General features: G+C 42.5%; 3 protein-coding genes across 4 annotated transcripts; 2 read left to right on the forward strand and 1 right to left on the reverse strand.

The window, feature by feature from the left end:
- The first annotated feature begins 33 nt into the window (after positions 1 to 33).
- dnajc5gb (DnaJ (Hsp40) homolog, subfamily C, member 5 gamma b) lies at positions 34 to 6,713 on the forward strand. Its single transcript, XM_056425747.1, has 5 exons — positions 34 to 327; positions 1,134 to 1,263; positions 1,546 to 1,759; positions 2,316 to 2,469; positions 4,484 to 6,713. The coding sequence occupies exons 2-5, from the start codon at positions 1,151 to 1,153 to the stop codon at positions 4,534 to 4,536; spliced, it is 534 nt and encodes a 177-aa protein (XP_056281722.1). The 5' UTR covers positions 34 to 327; positions 1,134 to 1,150; the 3' UTR covers positions 4,537 to 6,713.
- A 90-nt stretch (positions 6,714 to 6,803) lies between these two features.
- Positions 6,804 to 12,532, forward strand: LOC130201062 (proton-coupled zinc antiporter SLC30A2-like). The gene is made up of 9 exons (XM_056425731.1): positions 6,804 to 6,929; positions 7,028 to 7,233; positions 7,962 to 8,108; positions 8,666 to 8,819; positions 8,888 to 9,122; positions 9,481 to 9,586; positions 9,682 to 9,816; positions 10,377 to 10,496; positions 12,338 to 12,532. The coding sequence occupies exons 1-8, from the start codon at positions 6,874 to 6,876 to the stop codon at positions 10,472 to 10,474; spliced, it is 1,137 nt and encodes a 378-aa protein (XP_056281706.1). The 5' UTR covers positions 6,804 to 6,873; the 3' UTR covers positions 10,475 to 10,496; positions 12,338 to 12,532.
- Positions 10,946 to 20,255, reverse strand: coq8ab (coenzyme Q8A, genome duplicate b). 2 transcript variants are annotated; one of them, XM_056425702.1, is made up of 15 exons: positions 20,102 to 20,255; positions 18,716 to 18,904; positions 17,730 to 18,008; positions 17,506 to 17,572; positions 17,287 to 17,364; positions 16,920 to 17,045; positions 15,981 to 16,066; positions 15,742 to 15,882; positions 15,578 to 15,659; positions 15,382 to 15,475; positions 14,408 to 14,549; positions 14,200 to 14,307; positions 14,053 to 14,118; positions 13,471 to 13,557; positions 10,946 to 13,058 (listed from the first exon to the last, which is right to left on the reverse strand). In XM_056425702.1, exons 2-15 carry the CDS (start codon positions 18,848 to 18,850, stop codon positions 12,702 to 12,704), a joined length of 1,848 nt encoding a protein of 615 aa, XP_056281677.1. In that variant the 5' UTR covers positions 18,851 to 18,904; positions 20,102 to 20,255; the 3' UTR covers positions 10,946 to 12,701. The 2 variants fall into 2 exon arrangements, with proteins under 2 accessions (XP_056281677.1, XP_056281676.1); XM_056425701.1 differs by having other exon boundaries at positions 18,716 to 18,907; positions 20,102 to 20,254.
- Between the last annotated feature and the right edge of the window lie 221 nt (positions 20,256 to 20,476).

The raw sequence follows: 20,476 nt of genomic DNA on the forward strand, positions 1-20,476 counted from the left end.
AAGTTAATAATATGCTATAATTGTATACAATGATGCTTGTAGATCTACCCCTTTTTACGAATTACTTATGAATAAATGTCCATCCTGCGTATTTGCAACGCAGCCGCGCGCGCACCAAACTGACGTCATCGGACCAATCGGACTTCCTCCCGTCTCGCGCTTCCTGCTTCGCGGCTAAAGTTCTTCTCATGGGACGATCTGCCTCTCGCTGACGGAGAGAAACCGAGTCCCGGCTCCAACTTCATGGATCAAACTTTAACGCGATCCACGGACACATTTCGGACTCTATGATTCGACCAGAAACAACGATATTTATTCGTCCTGGAGGTGAGATTCATGCGCAAACCCGCCTCCTCGCGCTAAAGTGAGCTAAATCTGATAGCAGTTGGTGACTTCGCCCCGCAGCGGTTAACCAGTTCAAAGGTTGAGTTAAGTCCATATGTAGCTAACTAGCGCTAACTAACTAGAGTTATGTCATTGTTGCTCCTGCAGAATGGCTATTGTTGTGGTTTATGTACGTCCTCGTGAGCCATTAAAGGTACTCGAGTTGTGTATTGGAAGTATTTTTTTATATACCTGAACACAGGGAATACAGGCTCTTAGAAAAAAGAAAAGAAAAAAAACGCATTTAGCGTTCTTATCAAATATTTTTTCTCCCGTAGCAGATTTTAATTCCATAATGTTACAGGAGTGGTCTATAAAAGATAACGCATATATATAATAAGAAACACACGAGTGAAAGTAAAAGTAAAATATGGTTTAATAGTTGTTGTTTACATGGATCTCATTCATACCCAGTGATCCAAATTCACTAATTTTTCCACAGTTCTTATCCATTTAACTCCCGGTTATAAAACAGTTTCTTCCATTTCTCCATGGAAGTAGAAGGAAGATCTTCAGCGACCTACTTCACCACCTTGGCCTAGTTTCCTCACCAGCATTCTGATGACACCGCTTCCTCATACTTAAACTCCGTCAGGGAACTTTATGAGCAGATGTAAAAGTTGCTGACACATGTTGCATGTCGCCCTCCAGATTAACAGCATGTTGTTGCATTCCCATAAGCAAGGCCACTTGGTACCTGTATGAGTCCGTATTATTAATTGTAGTGTAACGTATTTGTTATTTTACAGCTGCCAAATCCTGAAACATGGAGGACCCAAACAAACTTCAGCGTAAAATGTCCACAGCAGGAGTCAGCCTGTATAAAACCCTGGGACTGGAGAAGGGAGCATCTCCAGAAGACATAAAGAAGGCCTACAGGTGTGTTCATAAGGATCAAGCAACCCGTCGATTTGGATTCCAGGGCTATATTATGTCATCAGTATATATATATTCCATTAATTGTTACAGTTTAGTTTATTCAAGGACAGCTTCTTGAACAAATTACTTACATTAGTGAATGATTTCTTATTGTAACCAGAGACGTGTTGGTATTTGTACAACTCATGTGGTTGAGATTGCTTCTTCATATCTTGAGTGAGTGAAATCCTTTTCTTTCCTGGAGTAGCTTCAAAAGACATATTCTGACCCGCTTGTCTCCAGGAAACTGGCGTTGAGGCATCACCCCGATAAGAACCCAGACAACCCGGAAGCTGCCGACAAATTCAAGGTGATCAACGCCGCCAACTCCATCCTCAGCGACGAGAACAAGCGGAGGATCTACGACGAGTACGGCTCCATGGGGCTCTACGTGGCCGAGCAGTTCGGGGACGACAGCGTCAAATACTACTTCCTCATGTCCAAGTGCTGGTTCAAGGTGAGAGGCAATGTGGCTTGTGAACGTGAAGTGACAGGGTTCACACGGTCATGGAAAACCTGGAAAAGTTATGGAATTTTAAAATGGTTATTTCCAGGCCTGGAAAAGACCTTTAAAAAAAATAAAAATCCCTAAAGGTTTTGGAAAAGTCCTGGACATTTGTTATATTGATATGTTCATTAACGCTGAGTTTGAAATAATTTATATTCTTTTAGACGCTCAAAATATTAGCGGGCAGACGTTCTCATACGAGTGAACACAACGTAACTGAAAAGTTTGGTGGTCGTAGCAACAGTATTTTGGGATAATCCACTTTGCCAGGGAGGTGTAGATTTAACCATGCTTGGCTACATATGGAAAAGTACACATTTTTTGTTTAAATACTACATTTTCTCACCTTTTCATGTATACACCGAGATTTAACAATATGTTTGGTCATGTACATTTCTTTTAAAGTCCTGGAAACCCATCGGTCAAAATGTGTATGAACCCTGAAGGGAAAGTTTATCTAATCTGATGTGGGGTTCGATATTCATTCCCTTTCCTCGCTGTGCAGACCCTCCTGGTGTGCTGCAGTATTTTCACCTGCTGCTGCTGTTTCTGCTGCTGCTGTTTCTGCTGCGGGAAGTGCAAAACCCCCGAGGAAGAGGACAACTTTGAATACGTGGACCCCGAGGACCTCGAGGCGGAGATCAGAGAACACGATAAAGGTGAGAGGCGTTGCTCTCTTCGGATTCACTTCGGCTTGTGATCTTCCAGTGGCTGACGGCAAATGAAGATATAAGTCGGTGAAAAATTGCACGGGACGTCATCTAGCTGGTGTCTGTTAAATCAAAGTCCAAGTTCAATCAAATTTAAAAGCTTTTTTCACCTTAAGTGAACTTTAGTATTTTCAAAATATTCCCTAGAGAGATCAAATATCGGCAATATGAAAATCTAATGATACGTGATATAGTGACGATCTGAAACGAGACGAACACGACGTCATAATGACCGGATCATACATTTAAAATATTTTATGGATACAACAACAAACTGAAGGGGAAACAATCATTAACCTTTTTTAAATTTGTTTTCCTCACACGCCTCCATGTTTAAAAAGCTCAAAACTGTATATAAAAATCAGTTTACAAACTCTCACACAACCAGGAAGTGTTTTAAATACGGGGAATGACAGGAAATAATGCAAAGGAAAGTTAAACAAATTTATGTTGCTCTGTGTTTGACCGGCCATTCATTTTCTGAATCCTCAGCGTTTGCGTTTGCTCCGTGAGCCTTTTTTAAATAGTGAACATTCTAAAGCAGATTAACATTCTTGAAATAACTAATAATAGTCAATTATGTAAACAGTCTGTCATTGTGAGGGGCGAGAGGTATTAGTTGTTTGCGAAACCCACATGTTGGCAACCCCGAAAGCAAATTTGAGCCAATTAAACTCTCGTTCTACCAACTAGCACCCAACCAAACTCTGCTCCCAAAACAAGAAAATGAATACTCTCGGGTCCAGCTCCACTATAAACACGCGATCACCGGCTGACTGCTCTGCAAATACGACTGTTTGCTCAGTGTCCGATCTTGTCTCAGAAGGGGACCACGTAATAGTTATTCAGCCGAGCGCCGACGCTTCAGATGACGCCGTCGCCTCCTCAGGTAAAGTTCACCTCGGCTGCTTCGTGCCGCTTCGCTAATCTGGCCGAGCACGAGGTGGCATCGGGTGTGTCCCGTGTGCTCGTCCTAAAGCACTAACATTGCTTCCTACGATCGCTGCCGCACACTGTTATTACCCTGTTATTACCCTGTTATTACCGTTATTACCCTGTTATTATTTCTGTCCCTTGCTGCTCACTAATACCGTTGCTCGTCCACGCCTGATGCTGTTGATAATGTTACGGATGCTGAAAGTGGTGGATTAAAGTGCGAATGCCGGATATCAAGAGCATTGGTTCTCAAACTGGGCCTTAAGAGAAGCCACACCCAGGGGTCGTACGGTCATGGAAAACCTGGAAAAGTCATGGAATTTTACAATCGTTATTTCCAGGCTCATTGGAAGAATTTATTTTTCCAAAAGTCATGGAAATTTGTTATATTCGTATGTTAATTTACACGGTTTGTACTGTGTGCTTTGGAATTCTCATTGTTTGTTTAAATACGGCATTTATTCACTTTTTCATGTATGAAGTGAGATTTCACAACATGTTTGGTCATGGAAATCCATTGGTCAAAATGTGTATGAACCCCACACACTATTGTTTATCTGACGAGGGGAATTTCTATTTCTATTATCGAGCCTAAATGTGAGCCTCTGAGCAATTATAATTAAATATTCAAGCATAAAACTAATCAAACTGTTTTCTTTTAACTGTTCGAAGGCTGTGAACCAATAATCCCGAGTGACACTGTATGGAAGCTCCGAAAAACTATTCTGTTGCTTATTTTAGTTTTAACATTTTCTCTGTGCTGCATCACCTGTAAACTAACGTGGGCTGTTGGAGAATATCTTCATGAAGTTGTTCTTGCTTGATACGGTTCTTTTTACACCGTTAAACCGGTTTGTTCTCTACTGAAATAATCAAGTAGAAAATTAACAAAACACACCTAACATCTCTAATTTTACATTTATATTTTTCTTTCATTTGAAACAAACTGCACAGTTTTGCTGGGAAATTAATAAAAAGTATAGAGACCTTTAAAAACTCCGCTGTTTTATTTGTTCCGCAACTCCAGGTGAGAATGCACCGATCGTGATTCAGCCTCACGCCACCAACGGCGCCTCGTGAACCGAGTCCCGATGAAAACCGCGTGGTCGTCGGCATCCGATCCTTTTGCCAGATGATGAGTATGAGTTATGGGTTTGAATGTGGTTGTCTTTTTCTTTTTGTCTTGAATAAATCAAGCAGCAATGTGATTGTGCCATATTTAATATTTCTAAAGTGTGTCACATGGTTCGCTTCGTCTTTAATCCAATCTCATATTTATTGTACTTTTTACTTTTTTTGAATAATTGAGCCGCATGTGGACTGCAATGACATCGCCGTGCAGATCAAAGCTCTGGAATAATTTGTTGTTTTTAATGTGCACTTTAATATCTTACGTTGGTGTTTTTTAAATCCGAAAGCTGCCACGACGGTCTGAGAATATTTTCGCACAAGATGACTTGAGTCAAATGTTTAAATATATATATTTTAAAATAACATAATATGCTGGTTCCCAATTGTTAAGAGGCCAACCACTCTGTTCAGTCACACTGTACATAGATACATATATTGTAGAGGCAACGGGCTTATTGAAATGATGTACAGTTTATTAAGACTAACCCAAACTGTTTGTCTGATAGCCTGTAAATATCCCAAAGAGCATTAATGTTTCCATTACCGGAGCATTAATGTTTGTATAATACGGGAGCATTAATGTTTGTATAATACGGGAGCATTAATGTTTGTATATTACGGGAGCATTAATGTTTGTATAATACAGGAGCATTAATGTTTGTATAATCCGGTAGCATTAATGTTTGTATATTATAGGAGCATTAATGTTTGTATATTACGGGAGCATTAATGTTTGTATAATCCGGTAGCATTAATGTTTGCATTTTGGGAACAATTCAGCATTTTGGGAGAAACGCTCGTTCACTTTCGTTGTGAAAGTTAGTTTTCGGCTTGCCACTTCTTGACACTGGACTGGAGACGGTTGTATGAGGGCAGAGCTCCCTGTGCGACGCCGTAAAATATCTATGAATTGACAATATAGCACCATATTCCCAAAGTGGGGTTTAAAAACATGACGACGATAGGCGGTTTTATTTCGTGATTATGACTCGGTTTGACTTTTACTGCTTTATTACATCTAGAATAACCCAGAGACGTGACATGAACGTGACATTCAGGTGAGTAGCCTAGCTTAGCATAAATAGCTAGTTGTTGGAGGCGCTCTGAGGCGGATACGTTTTTATTTGTTTTTAGTTCCACAAAACCACAGACAGATTTCACGGATAACACGTGTGTCTGTTGTTCAGAGGCTTTCGAGTCAAGCTAGCCGTTCCTCCCTGTTCTCAGTCTTTATGCTAAGCTACGCTAATTGTCGCCCGGCTTCCAGCGCACAGACATGTGACCTATCGATCTTCTCGGCTAAAGCTCGTGAAGTAAACCAATAAGAGCGTCTCCCAAAGTATTGAAGTGGTTCTTGAAGAGATGATAGTAGTGCTGCACATACGGTGACCTCACGAAGCGCGTACGGTACGGAGAAGGCTGATATGTTCCGATGAGCGCGGTCCTACCTTTGAAGATAGAACCGATGTCCTGCTGATTCGATTCATTGCTAAATATTCCATGTGGATGAATTTTATTCGGCTGATCTCGTGTGTGCGAGATGATTTATTGGCCGCATGTGCCGTGAAATGATCCCCGATGCAGGAATCCTGTTTAAAAACAAAAAATATGTAAATTCAGAGGTGTATTTTTGTATGTTGCCATTCTAGGTTTTATTAAGAGAACGCCTTAAATGATCTTTTTTCATGTTTGTATATTATTTTGTATTTCTGATCGGTGTAGGAATGTACAGTTTGTGCATTTGGTACAAATCAAAATTGTATATGTGCATTGTTTCTAGAATTTAAACTGTTTTTTTTCTTCTCATGTGACTGTGTTTCTATACATTCAACCAAATCCAGAAATGTATCTGAAGTCAGTTTTTTTTATACTTGAGAAAACACAAAAGTGCCTAAATGTGTGATTTAATATTATTTGCTTCTTCAGGTTTGAATTATTTTGATCAAACAAAAAAAGGAAAAAAAGAAAGATTACATATTTTAGTTTTATCATCTCAACATTCCCATGTCTTTTTGTTTTTCACCAATCTTTCAACGTTTCCATGTAAAAAAAAAAAAAAAAAAGTTATTTTTGGTAGAAGTATTGTTTTTTCTGATCAAATAAACTTTGCTGATACTGTAAATGTCCCAGTCGTCTTGTGGTTTGAACCGTTCGCCAGCTGCCATTGGCTCGTGCCGGGCTCCGCCTCCGAGAGAGAGCGCAGGGTTCCAGCAGCTGACACATTCTCGCGCTTCACTTTTGACCTCAGTGAAACTAACAGGGAGTCCCTGAACTGCACCTCAGGCGATGGCGTTACCCGCGGAGAAGCTTCCGATCGAGGCTCACCTGGAGTCTCTCTCGTGGTGCGTTCTTCTTCTTCACGCACACAAATACAACACCGACGCACCGACTTCATCTATTGTTATAAGCGTGTGCTTTATCGTATGCATTTTTCTCTCAGCGGCGGTTCTCCGAAGCACGAGTGCTCGGACGACTCCGAGTCGAGCGACGACGCCGGCAGCGAGGACGGCCTGTGGCGGCCCGGCGGCCTCTGCCGGGAGGAGGGCTCCGTGTCGGCGGCCGAGACCGCCGAGAGGCGAGCGGCCAGAAGGAAGCTCTACTTGGCCTGCGGCGTCTGCCTCGTCTTCATGATCGGAGAGGTCGTCGGTAAGAACGACGGCGGATCCCATTTGTTAATGTGATCAGGTACTTTATGAATATGACTTTATTTAGTCAATAACTTCAATTTTTTACCTCGACATTTTCTCTTGAACTCTTTACAACCTTTTGATCTGGGAGCTGTAGTTTCTTGTGACTTTGTATATGAAGACGTCATGACTTAACCCTCCTGTTACCTTCACATTTACTCACATATTTTACCCTCGGGGTCAATTTGACCCCAGCAATTAAAACCTCCAGAAAATTATTAGAATTAATATTGTTTCCCAAGTTTAAGTGTGAGGTACTTTATGTTTGTTTGTTGGTTGACTACCTAAATAGCCCTTTAAATATATAAAAAAGTTGATATTTCTTATATGGTTGACACAGTGAAAAACAGCCTGGGGTCAAATTGACCCCAAAGAACACCGACGTTAAACATTGAATGGGGTCAAATTGACCCGAAAGGTAACAGGAGGGTTAAAGACACGATCAATGAAGAACATTTTATAGATATAAATGCTTCTTACTGCTCCTTAAGTAATAAAAGAATATCGGTGCAGAAATGCCAAGGAAGGATTTTGGTGACGAGAGCACTCGCTAGTTTATGTTTACACTAAAATGTCACATGGACTGTGTATCGTGGTCTTTAAAAGGGAAATAATCGTAGGGAATCATGACTTCTCAGTACACACACACACACACACACACGCATGTATATTATGTCCTCTCTGCAGGGGGGTACGCGGCTCAGAGTCTGGCCATCATGACGGACGCGGCTCATCTCCTGACGGACTTCTGCAGCATCGTCATCAGCATCTTCTCCCTGTGGCTCTCCACGTGGCCTCAGACGCACGCCATGACCTTCGGGTGGCATCGAGCAGGTGGGAGCCACGCCCACTTTGTCTGTTTAAAGGAACAGTTTGAACACTTTTGGTTCTTGGAGCGATACGAATCTTGGATCGTGTGTTTTGTACGTCACGTCGTCCGAATTACTTCTGGGGGTTTACGCTCCACAGTTCAAAACTGATTCAAGTATGTATTTTTTTTAAGATGCAGTTGATTTAAATTCGAAAGCAAATAAACAAACATTCACAAAGTATTTCCAGAAGGTGAGGAGAAGGAATTGAAACGGCATTTAAAACCTCGGTGCTATGGAATTGTTTTACAATACATTTATAGATTAAGAGATGAACTACTAAAGATATTAATAACACTAAAAAGACACTTACTTGTTGGTTTCTTGTCAAACATTTTAATCTATTCATTAAACTCTCGTCCAGTTTGATATTCTTTTGAACTGCTTCCTAAAATGTACATTTACAGTGTTTACACTCTTTGTGAATATATAATATATTTATCTGTGATTATTTGACCCGGCTTCTCTTTTTGAATGACAAGTCGCACCACGACTATAAAGTCCGTCTGTGTTTGTGAACAGAGGTTCTGGGCATGATGCTGTCGATGCTCTCCATCTGGGCCGTGACGGCGCTGCTCGTGGCGTCGGCCGCTCAGAGGATCTCTGACGGCGACTACGACATCGACAGTCGGATCATGCTCATAACCTCCGGCTGCGCCGTGGCCGTCAACATCCTGTGAGTGAGGGGGGGGGGGATCGGACGCTCGTCCTCAAATAGTTCTGACTTTTTTTTTGATTTTTAAGGATGATCCTGATCCTCCACCAGTCCGGAGCCTCGCACGGCCACGGGCTTCCCGCCAAGCGGAGCCAGGGGAGCGGCCACAATCACGGCCACGGCAACGGGCACAATCACGGCCACGGCAACGGCCACAATCACGGCCACGGCAACGCCAGCGTGAAGGCGGCGTTCGTCCACGTGGTGGGAGACCTGGTGCAGAGTATCGGCGTCGTGGTGGCCGCCGCCATCATCTACTTCTGGGTCAGTGTCGACCGAAACACTCTGAGTCACGTGTGTGTGTGTGTGTGTGTGTGCTCTTTAAGTAAACACCAGCTCTGACATCCTGTTGAAGGGTAAAACAAACAAAACCTTGTGATTGTTGCTGAGGGGAAAAAACACAAGTACTATTGAATGACTCATTCCCAGTTTATATTTTATTTATAACATTTGTTGAAGAACTCTAGTATTAATCCGTCAACATCCTCCAACTGGGTGCACGATGAGCGACGACTCGTGCGTCACCAACTCATTTTGACACGGACGACGAGACGAGTTCATACCCTCAATTATGTGATTTTATTTCTAGTTATTTATCTGTTTATTTGTTTGTTCCTCCCAGCCTGAATATAAAGTAGCGGATCCGATTTGCACGTTCCTGTTCTCGGTTCTGGTTCTCGGGACGACGATTCCGATCACAAAGGATGTTCTCAGAATCCTGATGGCCGGTAAAACGCCTCTCCCTCTCCCGAGCCGATGACGTCATACGCTTTTCCTCGAACCCGCACTTCCTCTGACCGCCGTGTCCTTCGGTCTCCTGCAGGCGCTCCTCAGGGCGTGGCGGTCGGCTCCGTGAAGGAGCGGCTGCTGTCGGTGAGGGGAGTGGCGTCGCTGCACAGCCTGCACGCGTGGAGCCTGAACACCAATCGCTCCTTAGTGTCTGTGCACCTGGCCACAGGTAAAACCAACAGGTCATTTAAAGGGCCAGTACACACAGGTCTGGTGCTAATTGGCTCTTTTGTTGTTTTCTTCTCTCTTTTTTTGGGTCTTAACGGGTGGGTTGTGACATAAAAAAAACTTCTTAGGACTTTTTAAGATGTACTACAACAATATTAGTAGTTTTCATCAGTAATCTATATAATTTATTTTATGACATACTTATATTATATTATTAATTATAACCTCACTTTTTTTTCTACATAAAATAAAAGGTTCAACATACTTCATTCACTATAACCTATATTTTAAAAAAAAAAGACTTTTTAAAGTCTTTTTTTGGACATACTATAATGCTTTTTAGCATGTACGATAGTATGGCATCATATAAAATTACTTTATTATACAATGTCATTTTTACGAGCTACTCTACCGTGGCATGCTATTCAAATACTTTCAGAACTTATGACTCCTATCGTTTTGCGTTGTTGATGCATACCGATGTTTATCTCCAATACCACGAGAGCCGAGCCGCCAATGTCATGATTCATATTCAAAGACGTTTCCCGTCCTCGTCCTCAGAAGGAGGCGCTGACGCTCCGCTCGTCCTCGCCAAGGCCTCAAAGCTCCTGCGCTCCGAGTTCGGCTTCTCCAGCGTCACGATCCAAGTGGAGCATTGAAGACCGCCGGCGTCCCCCGACTGTGAGTCTTTGATCAAACGTGCTGCTTCGCTTATTATTATCTATTTTAAAAGTATGTTTATTTAATAAAAATAATAATGTATGGCATCAAAGCAGTCTTAATAATTACAAATGCACAGTTAAGACTCACAAATTCAAAGACAAATATTCAGAAATGTGCAAAGAACAATTCACAAATATATTTACAAACGCACGCACAAGAATTTACAAATAAATTAGACTTGCACATCTTTTTACAAGATTAAACCTTGTTGTCATGACTTAAAAATGTCCAAGTCAATAGCAATACTGTATAAATGTAGAGATGTACTCACTACTAAGGCTTTGTACATAATCTATTGCTCACTCATACTTCCATATCTAACTTATTGTGTGGAAGTGTGGGGTTCGACCTATAAAACCTTTTTAAATTCAACAGTTGTGTTACAAAAACGTGCGATACGCATCATGAATAATGTCGGCTACTATGAGCACACAAACCCTTTATTTTACAGATCACGTGTTATGAAATTTAATGATTTGGTTTATTATGAAATAATGCAGACAATGTACAGAGCTAAAGCAAAGTCAATGCCAGACTGTGTACAAAGTTTATTTTCAATACATGAGTGTAAATATGATTTGAGAGATGTTTGTAAGTTCACGGTACAAAAGGCTAAAAAAGGGATTCAAAGAAGATGTATTTCTGTTGGAGTCCAATTATGGAATAATGTTGAAATGGATGTAAGAATGGTGAACTCCTTTTTGGTTTTCAAGGGAATTATTTATAAAACAATTCTTGAGTTATAAATGTAATTAAAAACGTATTAATATGGAAGATGTATGTGGTAGTATATATAAATATATATTTTTATTTATTTTATATTTTTCTGATTTATTTTGATTTCAATTTAGGTTAGGAATTTATAAGCATTTTTTGCTTCTACCTATACCTTTTCAGTCTTTCTCTTTTGTATAATATATAGGATAATATTGTATTGTATTTGATTGACTGAATAAAATACACAAACCTAGCCTACGGGTGATGTCATGAACCCAAACACGAGGGCGTCAGTGTGTGGGACGTCCACAACAAGTATAAAGCAGAACTAGCAGTTAGTTATTCTGGTGGATGAAGGAAATGATAACGGTCTTTACGGAGACGAGACACGGAGATAAGCCCCGCCCCTCACGGAGCGTCTCGACGCTTATGGCCTGAACACGGTGAACGGTCGAGCGAGTAAACTTACGCGTTTTGGGCGACGCGAAAAATAGTTTCGCTTTTGGTGTGAACGCACCTTTACACACTTAATGCAGCCTCGTGGGGAAGGGAGGTGTTTATGTGATTGGGTGAAAATGAGGGGGGTGTCTGATTGGCTACAGATAGGTCTACGTTGAAAGAGATGCATTTGTGAATCGAGCCACATCAGGACTCTCAAACCCCCACGCACATGTAGAGATCCACAAATACATTCATGTAAAGCATCATTTATTTGTGTGCATTGGAATGTATTTGAATCATTCTGTGTGCATTTGTAAATCGAGTATATTTGTGAATTGTTCTGTGGGCGTGTGAAATTATTCAGACTGATCTGATGTCATACTTCACTGCATTTGACCCGTCGGCAGTTTTGGGGTCGGCTGTAGCTCACGGGGATGAGCGGTCGTCCCGTAACCACAAGGCAGCCGGTTCGATCCCCGCTCTCCCCATGAGTTGAGCATGTCGAAGTGCCCTTGAGCAAGGCACTGAACCCCCAGTTGCTCCCCGGGCGCTTCACTGCTCCTTCATAATTAAGGATGGGTCGACTGCAGAGAAGAATTTCCCCACGGGATAAATAAGTGTACATTTCTTTCTTTTGTTAGGAGGAAAGCGCCGGGGGTTCAACGCCTTGCTCAAGGACACACCGACATGCACTCTATGGGGCAGAGCGGCGGTCGAACCGGCGGCCTCGTGGTCACAGTGGACGCCTCCCCGCAAAAGTACTGAGACGCTGTACTTATAACTGATATTCTCCTGTGTTGGGTTTTAATTTACATTAAATATTCACGGAACGGGTCGATCATTTTCTTTCTTCTTTTCAGGATTATAAGTTTCATGTTTTTTATTTATTTAAGAGCCTTTAATCAAGTGCTGTTTATTGCTTTACAATTTATAAATCGTTTACAGACAAATGAATCGATGTGTCGACATTACTCTGAATGCCATGGAATATAAAGTCGGCAGTTTTTAGGCACCAGGAATGCGAGTTAAAGGTTCATCAGAACGCAAACCAGAGTCTATACTGGAAACCAGTCTTGTTGGCGCGGGGCGCCCGTCTCTCCAGTAGCTCTCGTACACGTCCCGGAACATGGCCTTGCAGGATATTCTAGCTTTGAGTTTGGAGCAGATGAGGAAGGAGCCCGCCATCTTGCGGTGGAGGGAGTACGTCTCCTCGGGGGGCGGCGAGAGCCGCTCCCTCAGCATCACGGGGAAGAGGCTGTGGATGCGCTCCGTGGTGTTCTGACCTGCGAAGTCAAAGGGCTCCTCGCAAGAGAACGCCTCGCCGAGGATCATCACCGCGTCCACGTGGGCGTCCTCCATCACCTTCGAGGCCACGGCACACATTTAGGGATTCAACCTCCAAACTTACGGTCACACACACTCTTCCTGCCGGCATCGCTAACATGTACTTGTCAATATGTATTTGAATAGTATGTTAAAAAAAAGAGTCTTATAGTTGGTGGCAAGAATTGTCTTAAATGAGAAAAATTTCCATTGTATTTAAAGAAGGAAAAAAGTTCAGTATCATAGTTCAGTCAGCAGTCTGTCATAAATGGGAGGGGAAAAATATATATATATATATAGTATGGCGTAAAAATATGTCAAGATAAGTAATTAAACATTAGAAATAGTATGTTATAACAAAGTAAACATTTTCACATACTATGACTTTAACAAGTCGTGATAGTATGTTACATCACAGTTCTGGTTCATGGTGAAGAGTTTGGTCTTTTACCTTTGACTCGTATCCCGTGAGGAACTTCATGTCTCTGGATCTCTGCAGGACGCCATCTTTGTTCTTATGAGCAGCCGCATTGATAATCTGATTGAAGAAATTAAAGTGAGAAGATGATTAGAATGTAATGTCTGCAGCAAAAATAAAACGTGTTGAGTCTTGACTATAGGTTTGTATCATTTTAACCGTATTGTTGCCACCATGAAAAAAAATTATATTTCATATTCGTTTTGTCGTGAAAAGTTTCTAATTAAAAGAGGATCCCTTTCCAGATTTATCAAGATGTCGTGTTACGACACGTGTTCTGTCCACTGCGTATGAAACCATCTTGTTTATAATAGAAATACTTCTTGTAATAACATTACATGATGGAAAATTACAGCTTCACCGCATCCGACAAAACACGATATAAAACGTAAACAAAGCGTGACGACTTCATTCTTTAGCCGACACAAACTACGATACAACTTGTTATGAAACGTCTCATTTTAATGAGGTTTTATGGGATAATAAAATGTTTCTTGCAAAAACAATAATTTGGGATGTCGTTCTAACGAGTGACACATCTCTACAGCTTCTCACCTCGATGTAGTTGTCAGTGAAACTCTTATCGAATTCCCGCGTGGCGCCAAAATCCAACAGCGCCACCTGGAAACATGAAACGGACGCCGGTGAAGAAGAGGGAGGAGCAGACGGAGCGACGGCGTCGGGATCGAACAACGAACTGACCTTGTGAGCTTGGGGGTCGAAGAAGAAGTTGGACCAGTTCGGATCCGTCTGCATGAACCGGAACTCAAACAGCTCCCTCAGGCACAGGGTCAGGATTTGCTCGCAGATCTAGCAGAAGCAAAAAAGAAAATAGTGGCTCCATGTATACAACCTCCCCCCCCCCCCCCTCCAAAGGTGTGGCTGGATTGGCGTTCCCAGCCGGTCGTACCTCGTTCCTGAGCTCCTGGGAGAGGCCGGTGGCGCGGTCCAGCGGGAAGCCGGGCACCAGCGTGGTGGTGAGGACGTGCGCGCTGCTCAGCTCGTCAATCACGTCCGGCACGTAGAAGTACGACTGGTCCTTCAGCAGCTCCCTGACACACAAACAACAACAACAGAGGACATCAAGATCAACTTCACGGCCGACGGTGAAACTTTGCACTTCAAATGTATATTTGGGGAAATAATTCATATTTTTTAACTTAATGCCAGCGGCTGGTTAGCTTAGCTTAGCATAAAGACGTAACACGGTCAACCAACCAGCACCTCTAAAGCTCACTAATTAAAGAGGTTTCCCACACTTTGAAGTCTGTATGCTAAGCTAACTGAACGCTCGCGGTAGTTACCTTCGCATTGAAAATGCGGAAGGTAATGTTTTGATCGCCGTGTATTTATTTATTTATTTGTATGCATCCTCCCAACACAAAAAGTATTAAATCGAATCACATGAAATTTGGTGGGATGATTTGTTATTATCCGGGGACCATTTGATTAGATTTTGGGATCAATCGGGTCAACGGTCAAGGTCATGAAAAGGTCAAAATCTTCTTTTTACCATAGCGCGATCAATTATTATCCAATTGGCATGCAACTAATGCCAAATTTTCATAATTCAATGCCCAATCTTGTGATATGCGAAGGTATGCGCTCTACCGAGTGCCCGTTCTAGTTTCATCTGTTGTCGCCGATCTTCTCTTTTCATCCTCCCAACACGTTTCTCAGAACGTCAAACGACCTTCAATGCAGTGTTTATCTTACTCAGAGCCTGCGTGGACATTTTCATTGAAACACTGACAGTCTCCAGTTTTGATTGAACTCACAATTCAGAAAAGTCACAGTAAAGTCAGGCTTCATATTTAGGGGTAAAAAGGCCAGAAGAAAAGGTCATAAAGACTCCAACGAACTGAATAAGAGTTCACGACTTACTGGAACCGCTTGGTGCATCTGGCCTCTCTGATGTAATCACACTCCAGCGCCAGCTCGCGGCTCATGACCTCGACGAGGTGCCCAGGAAACAGACCTGCGGGTGGAAACCGTGACGCTCAAGCTGACGTGGGAGCGCGTGTCGACTGGCGTGGAGGTTACGGCGACAGCGGACGACAAACGTGATGAACAACGGAACCTTTGGGCAGCGCGTTGATTAAGTTCAGAGCCGTCAGGATGTTCTTCACGTCGCTGTTGATGCTCTTGGCGACTCCGGGGTACTGAAAGACCACAGTTCGTCGTGCGATTTATGGCGTTTGCTGTGTTTCGTAAATGTTTGTTTGATCTCGACGCTCCTCTCACCTGGATCTTGATGGCCACCTGTCTGCCGTCCTTCAGCCGCGCCAAATGCACCTGGCCGATGGACGCCGCCGCGAACGGCTTCTCCTCAAAGTACTCCAGCCGGTCTCTCCAGTCCGGGCCGAGGTCGCCGCTGATGGCTTTCTGCGGGGAGAAGACACGACTGTGGACTCCGGCTCGTCTACGGACTCGAGGCCGTTCGTGGTCATTGGCATGTTCACGTGCGGCGCTCCAGACCCGACCATCATCTGCTTCTGGGGCATGAAGTCGGCACTCTGGCGAACACGCTCGAAGATTTTGGCGAGCTGAGGGTTAATGAAGGCGTCGTCTGAGAGGAAAGCAAGAGATGAACACAAAGAAAACCGTCACGCTTCTGTTCCTACGACATTGAACTGTGATCGGCATCTGCTTTTATGAGAAATAAACCCCTCAGAAACTTTAAGAAACTGAAAGTTTGGCTGTAGTTGAAAATATCAAAGCGTTAGTTTGAATAATGTTTCTCTGACATGACGTAACCAGCAGGATTCAGAGTTCTTGAGCAGGATGGCGTTAATATTAACACAGGAAAGAAGTGGTAACAAAAATTAAATTGCATACAGTTTTATAAAAAATGTCTAGTATTGTATGTCAGAATATATTCATGGTATAGTATGTCCTATATATATATATTAATTACTTTGTCTCATGTCATAAAAAATATACAAAAATTCATGACATTGAGCTGTAAAAATACAAATGTTATTGTATAAAATGTAATACAAAAATAGTAAAGTATGTCATATAAAAGTCATTAAAAAAATAGTATCAAAGTCATTAGAATTATAATGAAGTAAAATAAATGTCATAAATTTCTATGGGAGGAACTTTGAAGTGGTTTGTTAACAAACACCAACCAATGAGCAGAGAGTATCTTAAACTCATCAAGTAGAGTGAAAATTACCAAATGTGCCTCTTAGTTGCAGAAATTGGAAATATTTACGCAAAGTACAAAAAAGACTTAAAAGTACTGACCGAGGTTTCTCTCCACCTGTGGGGACTCTAATGATACCTAGAGAGCACGATGACACGGCAGCTGTATAAACGTGGGAGTTAAGCCCCGCCCACAATGGCTCGGTTGCTGGAACGCCACTTATGGTGGAGGGAGTCGGCATCAGAAGCGTCCGGTCTCCATGACGCCTCACCTTGAATGCTGAGCATCTGTCCAAGTTTCAGAGCGGCACCTCGGACTTTGCAAAGTGTCCGGACGATTCTTTGAGCGTTGGCTTCCGAGAGGAAGGCACTGGAGGCCAGAACCGATTTGGTATCACCTACAAAATTTAAAAAAACATTTCATTACATTTCAGCTCCAAATAAGATGTTTTACTTCTTGTACTCAACTAGTACCGCGCTTGTATCTAATAGTAACATCACGTACACTAGAAGCACAGGGACTTCACTTGATATAGTTATTTATATCACATTTGAAGTTTATTATCTCTTCTTTTTAAATGTTAAGCGAGTTACTTTAGAGTAAAGTCTGAACACAAGTCTTTATATTCCTCTTAGCACCTTGGCCTCCTTGGTTTCGGTTGAAACTCTTCTTGGCCACTTCAACGATCGCCCCGATGCCGAGTCCGATGGCCAGACCTGCGGAAAAAAGGATGAACATATCCACCCATCTATCCATTATTGGCAGAAGTTTTACATCCACGACCGTTTCTTCTCCGAGGATTAAAATTATATCACAATTTTAAAAACACACACCAGAATGCCAACAAATACACCTACCGCCAAAATTCACCAGGCGTGCTATCCGTGTGACGGGCACCTTCCTCTCTCTGGCTCTCTCACTGAGCTGAAATACGAGAAAGCACCAAACTCAAGAGGACAAAAGACGAATAAAATTGTCCCGTCGAATGTTGACACAATAACCACAAACACTGAAAAATGGGCCTATTGGTTGATATTATTCAAACACTTATAAACATATAAAAGGTATTACGGGTGGATACCACTTGCTTATGTTGCCTGATGTCGGTTTTCTTGGCGTTTCCGGCTTTATCGACGTCCTCCGGCGCCGGACGTCCCACCGTGGAGTTGTCCCGGTTGAATAGCCGCGTGTGTCCGGGGAGCGGTGGGCGGGGCCAGGCCCTGTGGAGCCTCACATGCTTCGTGCTGGGTCCTCCGCTGCAGGAGGAGCTCCCAATGAAACGCGCGGCGGTCGAGTGTCTGTGGCGCTGTGCTGCCGTGGCTCTGTGGGCGCAGGCGTCTCGCCGCTTGCTGAACGGCTCCTGGGCGACAAAAATGGGATTCATACAAGTTTTAAAAAGGGATAATTCAACTTTTTTTCCTTAATCTGAATTTGGGACGCTATTGAGACACAATTATTCATTCGAGTGTTTCAGGAGCGGCAATCTGTAAAATATGGAAGTGAAACTTGACTGAAGATGCAGCTTCAAATAAATATAAATATATTTATTTATTTTTATTTTCAAGAGGAAGGGGGGGCGGTCAGGAAATAAGGCAAAATAATTAATCATTTTTTTAAAAGAGCTTAATTTTCCTTTCTCCTCCCCCTTTCACTATTTGGTGAAATATGTGACGGTTTATCTATTTGTGCTTTTTTTCTTTATTCAAATAAGAAATGTTTAAATGGGAAAATCACTAGATTTATTGACGATGTGACACATCTGCTACATTTTAAGGGGCCAAAGCCAAAAAAAGGGGGAGAACACAGGGTCCTCATGTTGTTTTTGGAAGCTATACAGCCAAGCAAAATATAAAATTCTGTTGAAAACCATTTGTTTTATTTTGTAATGTTATTTAGCCATAAACAACGAGTATCAGACGTCATAAATCCTCTCAGCTGTCGTTGTCTGCCTCCTTACCCTGCTCACTATTGAGGTGATGGTGGCAGAGGTATCTGGGTTGCATGTTAGTGAAACTCTATCCGGCGTTGCGGGCTGCATGACAGAGAAATCGCGGGCGACGTGCTCACCCTTGCTGATACGGCAGCGTGATGGAAGTTTACCAGCCTCTGGTTCCCGGCGCCGTGCAGGCCGCCCGGCGAGGCTCTGCAGATCGCCCGCTTCATCCAGGTCAGACCCCTCCAGACCACCGCGTCACCCGCCATGGCGCTGAATTTCAGACCTGAAGCCGTGGATAACAGGGTCTCTGTAACAGGTTGCTTCTAAGGGGGAGGGGAAGAGTGAAGTTAAAACCAATAAAAGCATCAACACATAATGCAAAAGAAAACAAGATTTAAAAACAATTAAGAACAACAACAAAAACATAAAATAGTCAAAAAGCAAGAAATAGAATAAAAGTTGCAGTGCAGTTTAAGAAGTAAAATGCAGGATTGAGATGCAGAAATGAATTGATATCCTTGAATTTTGTTCAATTAAAAAGGCAACAGGAAACAGAAAAGTCTTCAATCTGGATTTAAACGACCCGAGAGTCTCTGAGGGTCTCTGAGGGTCTCTGTGGGTCTCTCAGGGTCTCTGCAGACCTGCAGTTTTCAGGGACTTTTATTCCAGATGTGTCGAGCAAAAAAACTAAACGCTGCTTCTCTTCGTTTAGTTCTGACTCTTGGAACAGAAAGAAGACGACCTGAGGGGTCGGGATGGTTCACCAGGTAGCAGCAGATCACACAAGTACTTCGGCCCTGAACCATTCGGTGCTTTATAAACCAGAAGCAGGATTTAATCTCAAAAGACCTCAGAACTGAGTGATGTGATCCATTTTCCCGGTGAGGACTCGAGCTGCAGCGTTCTGATTTACTTTGTATAGAGACCCGTGAACGCACAGTTACAGTAGTGGAGTGTTATCAAGATAAATGCATACACAAGTTTCTCCAAATCCTTTTGAGACATACGTCCTCGAAGCCTTGATATATATATTCTTCAGGTTGATTTCCTAATTTTCAGGTTGAGGTCTGAATCCATAACTACACCGAGATTTCTGGCTTTGTTTCTGGTGTTTAACATCAGCAACCAAAACAATTACTTCCGTTTTATCTTTATATAATTGAAGAACATTCTGGCACATCCAGTTGTTGATTTATTTAATGCATTTAGCCAGCCCGTGTGTGGGATCATAGTCCCCTGGAGATATAGTTAGAGGTAGGTAGAGGCGTGTGTCGTCTGCATAATAATGATAACACACCGTGTAATAAATCAGGCACACTTTATTGTCACTGTTTATTCACGCAGACTTCTTGTGTCTGATGAACACAACGGACACACAGTTTTCCACCTCGTGGCTACAAGCTGCGGGAACACGCCGCGCGCTGCAGACGTTCATTACTCATATCAACTAAAGTAAATGGTATCTTAATCTATCTGGTGACATACCGGAAACACACATTAGGGTTCTCAAGGCTCACCTCGTGGCAAATAGCTTCGTGAATCGCTCGAAGCAAAGAAACAATTATTCAAGCTAGCAAGTTACTCCACAGAGATGCTGTCCTAAGCTAACCTAGCAATGTTGTAGCAAACTCTTTTCTTTTAAACACGTTTTTACGACACTTTTTTTCATTTTGAGGCATTTTGTTGTCGAAATTATAAATCACCTTTAAAACATAAGCTGTAAGAATCAATTATACGAACTAAAATGTGCTTATTTAGCTAGATATTACAACAAAGGTGGTTAACCTACCACGGAGGTGGCGAGCTGCCAAGTATCAGTTTACGTTGCTCAGTTCTGCGGGTGTCCGGCAGAGGGCGCTAAAGCCACACGGGACAGCGAAAATAATATTTAC

Source organism: Pseudoliparis swirei, chromosome 11 (assembly GCF_029220125.1).
Source record: "Pseudoliparis swirei isolate HS2019 ecotype Mariana Trench chromosome 11, NWPU_hadal_v1, whole genome shotgun sequence".
NCBI classification, from domain to species: domain Eukaryota; kingdom Metazoa; phylum Chordata; class Actinopteri; order Perciformes; family Liparidae; genus Pseudoliparis; species Pseudoliparis swirei.